Source organism: Oratosquilla oratoria, chromosome 1 (genome assembly GCF_046742065.1).
Source record: "Oratosquilla oratoria isolate Oo_2021 chromosome 1, ASM4674206v1, whole genome shotgun sequence".
NCBI lineage: Eukaryota > Metazoa > Arthropoda > Malacostraca > Stomatopoda > Squillidae > Oratosquilla > Oratosquilla oratoria.
Genome location: NC_134777.1, coordinates 56,857,686 through 56,870,185, shown reverse-complemented (window position 1 = coordinate 56,870,185; position 12,500 = coordinate 56,857,686). Strand labels below are relative to the sequence as shown.

Here is a 12,500-nt window from a genome sequence, read left to right as displayed (position 1 = left end):
AAGTTTATATTAACTTATACTGCATCGAATAAGTCAATAGTTGATATATTTGTCCTATATACAATGTTGTCTAGTTTTGATATATTTGTCCAATATAAAATATTAGGTTACAAAGAAAGCAATGGCCTCCGCTAGCGGACCCAGGGATCTGGGTGCGCACGTCCTGTGTAATAGTAGTCCTTGGTGTGTGTGTGTGTGTATATATATATGTATATATATATATATATATATATATATATATATACACATATATATATACACATATATATATTTATTCACATATATATATATATCATATGTATATATACAATATTATATATATGTGTGTTTATATATATATATCTATGTATATATACAATATATATATTTATATATATATGCATATATATGTAATATATTTGTATAATATATTTATATATACATATATATAATTATATTTATATATATATACATATATATATAAATAAATATGAATATATGATAAAAATTTGGATAAAAAAAGAAGTGGCAAGAAGTATAAATCACGACGGTTCTTGAAGGTCCTGCAAGATTCGAGTAGGATGAGGTGGTGGTGGTTGAGGAAGATGAGGAGAAGTCGGATCCAAGATGGCTGACGTCGATGTGGGTGCTCTTCTAAAGCCTAAAGGTGGGGAAAAATGAACGAGGCTACCAAAATGAGACGTCATGGTGGAGGAGGGGGACGTGTGCGTGTGTAAGAAAAAATATAAAGCGAGGAATACATGTGGAGAAAATCTTTAAGGCGCGGAAATGGAGTAAGATACTGTAAACAACAGGTGGAATCACTCCAGAGGGAAAAACGACATGACGTCACGAAAAGGCGCGAAAAGAGTTGAAACAGAAGTATATAGGATGATCGACTGTCGTACTTTCTCATGTGGTCACATCTTTACTTTTTTTCCCCAAACTGAACAGACCTGTTCTCGTTTCGACTTCACTCAAGTGGACGGGCAGGCGACTGATGCAAAAGGCAGGAATAGAAGAAAGAAAAAAAGAACTACTGTAATACACGCTAAAATAAGAAATGATGACATACGACAGGGGGGACGAAGAGAAAATACCGAGAAGGAGAACAAGACATGGAGTGATGTTCCAAGAGGAGGAGGAGGAGGAGGTCAAAGAGGCGTGGGTGGTCAGTGAAGAGAAGAAAATGAAAAGAAAGGAATTAAAAATGATGAGTTTCACAAAAGACAAAAAAGTACCGAAAAAAAAAACAGAGGGCGCGAGAGGGGGAAGGGGGAGGGAGGGAGGAAGGGGAGGGAGGGGGGAAGGGGAGGGAGGGAGGAAGGGTGGGAAGGAGAGATTTGGTGTAGACAATGACTAAGTCCTTTAGGCTGCAGTTGAGGAGAGAAGGACGGAGGAGCGAGAGGGGGAGGAGGAGGAGGAGGGGAGGAAGAGGCGATAGGAGAAGAGAAGATGGGGGGAAAAGTGAGGTGACAAGGAAAGAGAAGACGGGGAAGGGAGAGTGGAGGAAAATGGGTGAAGGAGGGAAGGAAAATGGGTGGGGGAGGAGAAAGAAGGGGAGGGGGAGAGGAAGGGGGGAATACGTGGGGAGAATGTTGTAATAAATATACCTCAGCATCTTCAATACCATGGCGGGTGCATTATAACGATTGTGTGTGTATGACTGGAATAGTATGGGAAGAGTTTTGGGCGGAGAGGGGGGAGGGAGGGAGGGAGGGAGGGGGTTGAGTGGGTGGAAAACGAGGGGTAAACAGTCAGCTGGGGTGTTAAATTATATCCTTTTCAGAGTATGAGGATGGGGTGGGGGAAAATAGGGAGGAGGATGGGGTGGGGGAAAATAGGGAGTGGGGTGGGGACAATAGGGAGTGGGGTGGGGAGAGCTGGGAGTGGGGTGGGAAAAACAGAGAGTGGGGTGAGGAGAAATTAACACACCTACCCCACCTGTCAGATACGAAATATATATTATATATATGTATATGTATATATATATATATATGTATATATATATATAATATATATATATATATATATATATATATATATATATATATATATATATATTCGCTGCAAAGGTGGTGTTGGGTGATTCATCTACAATACATGAAATAATAAATCAACTTACACAAGCTAAATACATAAGATGAATAAATTAAAAATAAAACAATTACAGCGTGGAGCAAAAAGAGAAACAAAAGGTGTGGAGGGGGTGTCCAATCACTGTAAAGACAATGAACTTAAAAGGGAAATATGATTCACGAGAATGTGGGGGAAGGTGATGACAAGAAGGAAATAAAACACTAAAAAACCGAAAGTGAAATATGGGTAAAAACTAAAAAAAGGGACGAAGAACTGGAAAAAAATTAAGTGAAGAACAAGGCTGAGAAAGAAAACGACGATGACGACGATGACGACGATGACTGGCAATTTCATTCAGAGAGATCACGTGGGCTCTGGGAGGCACTTCTGGTATGGAGGTAGGAGGGAGGGAGGGAGGGAGGGAGGGGCAAAGAGTAGGTGGTTACTTTGATGTGGAGGAGCACAGATCAGGTGCAAACAAGGCAACAACACAGAATATGGAGGGAGTGAGGGAGGGAAAAGGGAGAAAGGGGTCAAGATGGAGGTTGGTAGAATAGGAAGAAAAATGAGAGAGGAGAGAGAGAGAGAGAGAGAGAGCAATAACCAACGCTTCTATCCTCAGGGACAATATCGCACCGAAGGATTCTTGTCGTAGAAGTTATAGAATGGGTCGAAATTGGGTCATCATTGCGAGTGGATATTCATCCCCAACCACAAAAGAATGCTTAGTGAATCTGGTCCGTAGAGGTGTCAGGTAAGTCCTTAAAGTACTGATGGCATAAGGCTTATGCCGTCAGTAACTCATTCAGGTGGGGGGCGTGAGAGGGAGAAGGGGAGGAAAGCAAATGCAAGAGTGATCAGAAGAGGTAAAAGGGGGAGACGAGTTAAAAGGGCGAAGACGAGGAGGAGGAGGAGGAGGAGAAGGAGGAGGAGGAGGCGGCGGCGGCGGCGGCGACTGCAGCAGCCTGGAAGTGGTGCCCGGAAACTTGTGAAGGTAACAAATGAAGTGGCCAAACCCCGCCATCCTGGGGGCCACCGCGACAAGGCGGCGGCGGCGGCGGCTGCGGCCACCACTAGAAACCGCCGGGCCATGAGCCGCCCCCACACTATTACTATAAGCATCATCATTATAATTTTCATAGTTTCATTAACATTCTTATTATCATCTATTATAATTATCTTTATAATTATTTTTATCATTATTATTATTATTACTACTATTATTATTCATTTTCATTATGCATTTTTCCATTGGCGCTGAAGTCACCAGAAAACTCAAAACCAAAAAAGTCCTCGGTTGGCGGAGGGGGCCCAAGGGCACCAAGTAGGAGGAGGGAGGAGAGAACGGGGAAGAGGAAGAGGTGGAAGAGAACGAAGGAGAAAGGAGATAGAGGAAAACTGAAAAAGGAAGGCGAGGAGAACGGAGGAAGAGATGGGGGAGGAGGAGGAGGGCGGTGAGGAGGAGATGGGGGAGGAGGAGGAGGGCGGTAAGAAGGAGGAGGAGGAGGAGGAGGAGGAGGGCGGTGAGGAGGAGGAGGGCGGTGAGGAGGAGGAGGAGGAGGAGGAGGGCGGTGAGGAGGAGGAGGAGGAGGGCGGTGAGGAGGAGGAGGAGGAGGGCGGTAAGAAGGAGGAGGAGGAGGGCGGTGAGGGGGAGGAGGAGGAGGAGGAGGGTGGTGAGGAGGAGGAGGGCGGTGAGGAGGAGGAGGGCGGTGAGGAGGAGGAGGAGGGCGGTGAGGAGGAGGTGTGCGATGAGGGAGAAGAGAGGAGTAAGGGGTACCAAGAAGGAGACCGAGGAGGAGGAGGAAGGCAGGTTTAATAAACAAACTAAAAGACACGAAGTAAAACGGCAGGAAAGAGAGGGGGAGGGGGGAAGAGGGGGAGAAGAAGGGGGAGGGGGAAAGAGGGGGAGAAGAAGGGGTAGGGAGGGGGGAGTAAATGGTCCAAATCAATTAAAGACCGAGTGGAAGAAACGATTCGGCCTTGGGAAGTTGCATCAATGATGGAACGAAGAGAGTAAGAGGAGATGAGAAAATTGAGAGTAACCAGGAGAAACGGCAGAGGAAAAGAGAAAGTGAGAGGGCACAAAAAAAAGAGAGAAAAGTACATGGATATTAGAGAGCAGAGTACGAATAACGGAGAGAGAGAGAGAGAGAGAGAGAGAGAGAGAGAGAGAGAGAGAGAGAGAGAGAGAGAGAGAGAGAGAGAGAGAGAGAGAGAGAGAGAGAGAGAGAGAGAGAGAGAGAGAGAGAGAGAGAGAGAGAGAGAGAGAGAGAGAGAGAGAGAGAGAGACAGACAGAGGGTGAGATTACAGAGGTTGAAGAAAGAAGGGAGAAGCGGCGTCAAAGGAAATCGCGAACAAACGCAGACGATGAGGAGAAGGTTCCCTGCTTGTGGAGGTCGGGTACTTCCAGATGACGAAGGCGGCGACGATGGAGGTCGAGGTTCTTCCAAAAAAATTAATAAATAAATAAAGAGGTCGAAGAGCTCCTCGGTGCCAAAGGGCGGCGGGTCGAAAGAGAAAAAGGAGAAAGGAATCAAAGCGAGAGAGAAATCCAAAGTATAAAGACGGATGCTCCGCCTCGGGCCCACCACTCCAGCCGGAGTCGCCGCCGAAGTCGGCCGCCGTCGCGAAGAATATAGCAAAGAAATTTTGCAAAGGTGGAAAGGGGCAACGCGAAGGTGAAGTGGGGTAGGAAGAGGAGAAGGAAGAGGAGAAGGAACAGGAGTAGGAGGAGGAGGAGGAGGAGTAGGAGGAGAAGGAGGAGGAGTGGGAGGAGGAGTGGGAGGAGGAGAAGGAGGAGGAGTGGGAGGAGGAGAAGGAGGAGGAGTGGGAGGACGAGAAGGAGGACGAGGGAGGGGGAAGAGGAGAAAAAGAAGAGAAGGGAGAAGAGGAGAAAGAGGTAGGAAAGGAAGAGAAAGGAGAAGAGGAAGAGGAGGAGAGAAGGGGAGGAGGGAGAGGGAGGAAATGAGGAGTGGGAAGAGGAGGGAGGAGAGGAAAGGAAGAGAGGGGAGGGGGAGGAGGAAGAGAAGGAAGAGTACCAAGTGTCTTACAAGGGTCTGTCGAAACGAGAATACAGACAAAATAGAGAAAAACGATTGGCAGGAGAGAATAGGGTAAAACAGCATAAAATACAATATATTTCTTAAGTAAAAAAAATCGCAAAATATATATATATATTTGTATATACCTACTCACAGTACAGCCAAGATCTTCCTGTGTGATCACACTACACCACACAGAGGGCAAGGCAGGTGGGGGGGGGCAGGGGGACATACAACAATAACAATAATAATAATATAACACACCTACGCATGTTCATGCAGCAACAACAACATCACCTACAATATAATGTATTCTTAACATCAAAAGTGCCACATCTCCATAAAAAATGACTACCCACTATGACGGCAACATCACTTTAACACATCATTACACTGCTATTACGTCATCACATCACTATAGTCCACAGCAACAATGCTATCATCACAATACTATATTCTAATAGCAGCATTGCCACTATATTCAGCTATACTGTATGCGGCATCACTATAGCTATTGCTATCAAGCAGGATCTCGCATGGTATAGGGCGCACGAAGGGGTGGGGGTCTATTGGGAGGAAGGGGGAGGATAGGTGCCAAGGGGAAGAGAGGTTCATGGGGAGCTCTTGGGGAAACATAAGAGGAGGAGTAACATATAGTAGGAACAAGGTATAGGGGAAGTAAAACATAACAGGAACCAAGTATAGGTGCGAAATATAGGAAGGGGAAGAGCAGAGTATCGAAGCTGGAGGAGGAGGAGGAGGGAGAAAAGTATAGAAGGAAGAGGAAAAGGAACAAGTATAGAAGGAAGAGGAAAAAGTAAAGGAGGAGGAGGAGGAGTGATCAGGTATAGAAGGAAGAGATTACAAGAAGGAGCGGGTGAAGAAAGAGGAAAATTATTATTAGAATAAAGAAGAAAAGGTAAGTACAAGACTGTGAAAAGGGTGAAGGAAGACTAAGGAAGACCCGAGGGTGAGGACAAGGAGGAGGAGGAGGACGAGGAGGACGAGGAGGAGGAGGAGGAGGAGGAGGAGGAGGAGGACGAGGAGGAGGAGGAAGAGGAAGAGGAAGAGGAGGAGGAGGAGGAGGAGGGAGCAAGCATCGCCTGATGGGCTGTGTGTGCAGAACTGGACTTACGGTCGACGTCCCTGAAGATGTAGGATCCGATGAAGGAGAGGACGATGACAGCCACCGGGAGCGCGTAGTCGGCCAGGGCCTCCCGCTTGTTGGCGTTCAGGTAGGGCCTGGCGACGGGAGAAAGAAAACAAAACTTACACACGAGGAACATTCTTTTTTTTCTTCTCACACGGGGAGAAAAATCTCACGTAGGTATTTCTTATTCTAAGGGTAAGATATTTTCTCATGTGGGGAGAACTTTTTCTCACGGTGAGATTTTCTCACGTGAGAAATTTTTCACGGTGAGAAACACCTTACATAGGTAAGAACAGTATCACACGGGAAAGGACAATTTTCACATGGGGAGAAAAATTTCTCATGGTGAGATTTTCCACGGGGAAATGAAAATTCTTAGGGGAAAAATCTCACGCGGGGATTTTCTGTTTTTCTCTCGCGGTGAGATTTTTCACGTCGGGAGAAATTTCTCAGTGTGAAATATCATAAGAAAAATCTCACACGAAAAGGAAAAATTTTACATGGAGAGAAAAACATCACGAAGGAAGGACAAATCTCACGAAGAGAATAAACGCATACAAGGAGAACACGAAGATGTTGTATCATTGCATCAATCTATTCAACACTGGCGCACTTCACACTGCCGCCGCCAAACGATTTTATTCAGGCGAGGCGGGACTGACACGGGAAGGCACGGGATCCCGATTCTTTTCGGTCTCGATCCCGATCCTCGAAATGAATAAAATCGCCCGGCAGCAGCTAAAAAAACAAAAAAAATTGAATTAAATGTGGCGTCACCGCATTTAAGGGGTTTACATGTCGGCCGATCCCGAGTGTCCAAGACTCCATCCATCAAGGCCCACTCTCCGCCATTTATTTATTTTTATTGTTTTTGTAATAATAACGCCATCTAGGTGCATGCAGAAATTGTAACGTGGTATGCGGCGAGAACGTACCATGCGCCTAGATTGCTTAGAATTAAAGTCCATTGTGGTTGATAAAAATGTATCTCTAATCACTGGGACCCATTCAGTGTTGTACAAATACTTTCCCGCGTTCGTATACTTACCAATGTACTATCATAGTGGAGATGGGTTGAACGCAAACTTTCGTGTATGTGTATGAACTCGAGCATACAGATATATAAGAAAGGTTGCGCTGAACTTATATCTCTCTTGATGGTGTATTGGTCTAGTCACTCGGCACTGGTAACGTTCTCGCCGCATAGGTTCGAGTCCTCGGGCGTACCACGTTACAATTTCTGCATGCGCCTAGATGGCTTAGAATTAAAGTGCATTGTGGTTGATAGAAATGTATCTCTAATCACTGGGACCCATTCAGTGTGGTACAAATATATATATATATATATATATATATATATATATATATATATATATATATATATATATACTGATGACCCACTTTCGGAGAAGAATAAGCGAAGATATAGAGATCTGTATATTTCGATCACTAACTGTGATCCTCTTCGGCAGATATGATACAGATCTCTACGCTTATTCTTCTCCGAAAGTGGGTCATCAGTATTATTTTACATATGTGCTACGACATATCTTTGTTGTGATATATATATATATATATATACATACATATACCAAGGCTTTTTCCCCCTTCCAAGGGAGGTAGCCAAAAAGAAAAAGGCATAAAATCATTCCCACCCATTCCATCCCTGAATACACTCCACACCCCTCCACCCTCCCTCTTATCTTAGCACCTCCTGAATGACGGGTCATCCCTGCACCTTGTCCACTGCCCTGGGTCAGAAGCAGTGTCGCAAGACACAGCACATCCACAGCAAGGCCGCTTCATTAAATCGGCGGCCCCCACTCTCCGTCCCCCCATTACATAAAATGAGAGGACGGGGAGAATTCCCTTCGGGCTGCGTCAAATTTTGCTCACACATACTACCTCACCCCCCATCCACCCGCCAATTCCACCTCATGCAATCACATCATCATCCATATACAACCATTCTCCATTCACCCCTGTCTTCTGTCCTCTCCCGTCCTTCCTCAACAGACATTCCCCTCTTCCCCAAAGCCCCCTTCACCCCATCCATCCACCTCATCCTAGGACGTCCCCTCATGTTCACTCCCTCCACATCTGCCTTCCACACCTCTTTTATATATATATACATATATGTACACATATATACATATATATACATACATACACACACACACACATATATATATATATATATATATATACATATATATATATATATATATATATATACATACATATACCAAAGACTTTTCCCCCTTACACGGTGAGTAGCCAAAAAGAAAAAGGTATAGAAACCACTCCCACCCATTCCATCCCCTACACATTCCACTCCCCTCCACCCTTCTCCCTCCCTCTCATCTTGGCACCTCCTGGATGACGGATCATCCCTGCATCCTGTCCACTGCCCTGGGTCAGAAGCAGTGTCGCAAGACACAGCACATCCACAGCAAGGCCGCTTCATTAATTCGGCGACCCCCCCTCTCCGTCCCCTCATGCAGATAAGGAGAAGACGGGGAGAAATCCCCTCGGGCTATGTCAAATTATTTCTCATACATACTTCCTCAACCCCCATCCCCCACCCACTCACCCTTATGTACCACAGCATCATCCATACACAACCCTTCTCCATTCACCCCAATCTTCTGTCCTCTCCCGGCCTCCTCAACAGACATTCCTCTCTTTTGTAATGCCCCTTTTACCCCATCCATCCATCTCATCCTAGGACGCCCCCTCATATTCGCTCCTTCAACCTCTGCCTTCCACACCTCTTTTACTAATCTTTCTTCACTCATTTTTTCCATGTGTCCAAACCATCCTAATACTCTTTCACAACCACACCTTTACCTCAAACCATTCACTCTCTCCATTTCTAATCTTACATAACACAAGCACTACTACTCTCATAAAACCTCTTGGCTGCTCTTAACAGCTTTCCTCCTATCCCATATGTCTGCAATACCTCCCACAGTGCCTTCCTGTCTACCCTGTGGTAAGCCTTTTCCAGATCCATAAAAGCCCAAAAACATCCTTACCTTTTCCTATAGCTTTCTCACATATGTCTTACCACAAAGATCTGGTCTACACAGCCCGTACCTGTCCTAAAACCATACTGTTCCTCACCAATTACTCCCTCTGTTACTCTCCTAATCTTCTCAATAAAGACCCTCCCATAAGCCTTACCAACTACACTCAACAAGCTGATCCCTCTGAAACTACTACACTCGTACTTATCCCCTTTCCCTTGTAAAGCGGAACGATACAGGCACTCCTCCAGTCCTCCGGCACTCTACCCTCTCTTAAACAAACATTAAATAACTTCACCACCCAGTCCACCATAACTGTACCTCCTTTCTTCAGACATTCTGTATGGCATCCATCCAACCCAGGTGCCTTACCTGCTCTCATCATCTTAACAGCTGCTTTCACTTCATCTTTCCCTATTTCTCCTCCATTTTCCTCACTCATCACTCTCATTTTCTTAGCGCTTCCCACTGCAACTACCTTTCCTCCCCCTATTCTCCTTCACATTTAGCAACTCCCTAAATTACTCTGCCCACCTTCCTCTCACTGCCTTCTCTTCCATTATCATCTCTCCATCTGCACCTTTCACTTTTTCTTCTCTACTTGATTCACCTCCTCTTCCTCTTTTAATTTCTTTCCAAAACATCTTATTACTTTCAACATTTTGTCATACTCTTACCCCATTTCACATCTGCTCTTCTCTTTGCTTTCTTTATCTTATGCTTAACTTCCCTTCTCTTTACTTTGTACCTCTCATACGATTCCCGCGTCCTAATTTGTAGCCAATCTATGAAAGCCTGCTTCTTCTCTTCTACACCCTTCTTTGCTTCCTCATCCCACCACTCACTACCCTTCCTTCTATTTCCTCCCGCCCTCCTTGTTCCACACACCATCTTTGCACACCTTATGACTCGACTCCCTCCTTGAACCATCCCCATTCCTCCTCCACTCCTAGTTCTACTCTATCCTTCACTACCTCCCACTCCTCTCTCAGCTTCTTATACTCATTCTCCTTTTCTTTCTATATATATATATATATATATATATATATATATATATATGTGTATATATTACATACATATATATATATACACATATATACATATATATACATATATACACATATATACATATATACAATATACATATATACACACATATATATATACATATACATATATACACACATATATATATACATATACATATATACACATATATATATATAATACATATATATACATATATATGCACACATACATATATAGACACACATACATATATACACACACATACATATATACACACACATACATATATATACATATACATATATACACATATATACATATACATATATACACATATATATACATATATACATATATATATATACATATACACACACATATATATACATATATACACATATATATACATATAATGTACATATATACACATATATACATATATAATACACACACACACGACTCGGTGGGTAGAGTCTCCGACTGTCAGTACGGCGGTACCGGCGGTACCGGGTTCGAATCCTGCCCAGGGCTGAAATAATTTCAGTATCGCTGCGCTTCGAGTCGTTACTCCAACTCTCGTGGGTGGGGAGTTGGTGTGTGCGCGCGCGCGTAAGGTCACAGCATTACCCATAGATCGGTCATACGAGCTCTGAGCTCTCTTCCGGGAGGGAAATAGCTGTTGATCACGAGTCCAGCACGTGATCCAAAGACCAGGGTGAACACACACACACACACACACACACACACACACACACATATATATATATAATAATAATAATAATAATAATAATAATAATAATAATAATAATAATAATAATAATAATAATAATAATAATAAAAGCGACAATTTATTTCGCCCATATACGTAAGCGTTACATTAACCCTTTCGCTGCGAATTTCAAGACTTTGGTGGTTCATTCTAACTCCCGCCAGGCGATTTTATTCAGGCAAAGGAAGTCCCTCCCCAAACTCCATCGCAGTGAAAGCGTAAAAGCCAGGCCATTTCATTCAGTCGAGGGAATCAGCCCCACCCCCGCCACTGACGACCGGAAGATGTGGAGGATAAGAAGGATGAGAGAAAAGTGGAGGGAGGGGGGTGCAAGAGGATCGAGTGAAAGTGGAGTAACAGAAGGAGGATTAATATCAGAGGGGGGAGGGGGAGGGAGGAATAAGAGGGGAGGGGGAGGGGGAGGGGAGAGGGAGAGGGGGAGGGGAGAGGGGGAGGGGGAGGGGAGGGGGAGGAGGAGTAGGATGGGAAAGAGGAAGAGGAGTGTAGCAAGATGGGGAGGATGAGGATTAGGAGAAAAGGGAAGGGACGGGGAAGAAGGAGAGGAGAAATAACATGAGGGGGGGGGTCGTCGAGGAAATGGATAATGATGAAGGGGAGGAGAAAGTGTAACAAGTTCACGCCTTCAAGAAAACGATGGATGGGGGGGGGGAGGAGTGGGGCGTCCGTCAGGAAGGTCCTCAGCACATTGAGCTAGGGATCGCGAAAGTCGCACAACATCACCTTCGTCAGAGTCTCCCAGCTCCCATCCCTGACTTCCCTTCGTCGAAAAAAAGTCGCCAGCTCAGGCTACTGACGAAGGATTACTTACGTCTTGTTGAAGTTGTACAGCATGACTCCCAGCCAGAGCGTCCCGAACATGAGGAGGACGTAGAGGATGGAGTTCTCCCGCCGACACTTGCCGACGTCCTCGAGGACCGTCAGGGTGGCGTTGGCCTCGGACATGTCCGCGGCGCCGTGGGGGTCGATCGGCGAAGTCGCGTTGTCGCCGCCCAGGACTGTCGCGTAGCTGTGGTACGTGCTCGTGTTGCCCTGGCATGCTTTGGTGTAGTAGTTGGACTGGAAGTCTGCAAACAGGGCCGGGGAAGACAATTATTAATCAATCAATCTGTCGGTCAAGATCAGTCAAGATCAACGAGTGTCAGTCAATGTTTCAGATACAAAAATTTACTCAGTCTATTGTAGATAGACTGGATGTCTGATTGGGAGTAGATAAAAGTATCAATCAATCAATCAGTCCACAAAAATCACATCAGTCTCCTCCTAGCACCTCAACGAATCCACAATTCGGTTCATCTTTTATCATTTATTTATTTATTATTTATCATAACTTATTAGTATTCATCTCTTTATTATCATTTATTATTTATCATTATTTATCTTTTTCTCACATCCGACCTTGATA

At 44.6% G+C, this 12,500-nt stretch overlaps 1 protein-coding gene across 1 annotated transcript in view; it reads right to left on the bottom strand.

The window, feature by feature from the left end:
• The window catches only part of LOC143026745 (solute carrier family 4 member 11-like), a 258,819-nt gene that overhangs the window by 46,147 nt on the left and 200,172 nt on the right, over positions 1–12,500 (bottom strand). The window contains exons 8-9 of the mRNA XM_076187537.1: positions 11,907–12,162; positions 6,236–6,342 (exon numbers count right to left, since the gene is read on the bottom strand). Of these exons, the coding sequence (XP_076043652.1) occupies positions 6,236–6,342; positions 11,907–12,162 (363 nt within the window). The remainder of the gene's footprint in view (positions 1–6,235; positions 6,343–11,906; positions 12,163–12,500) is intronic.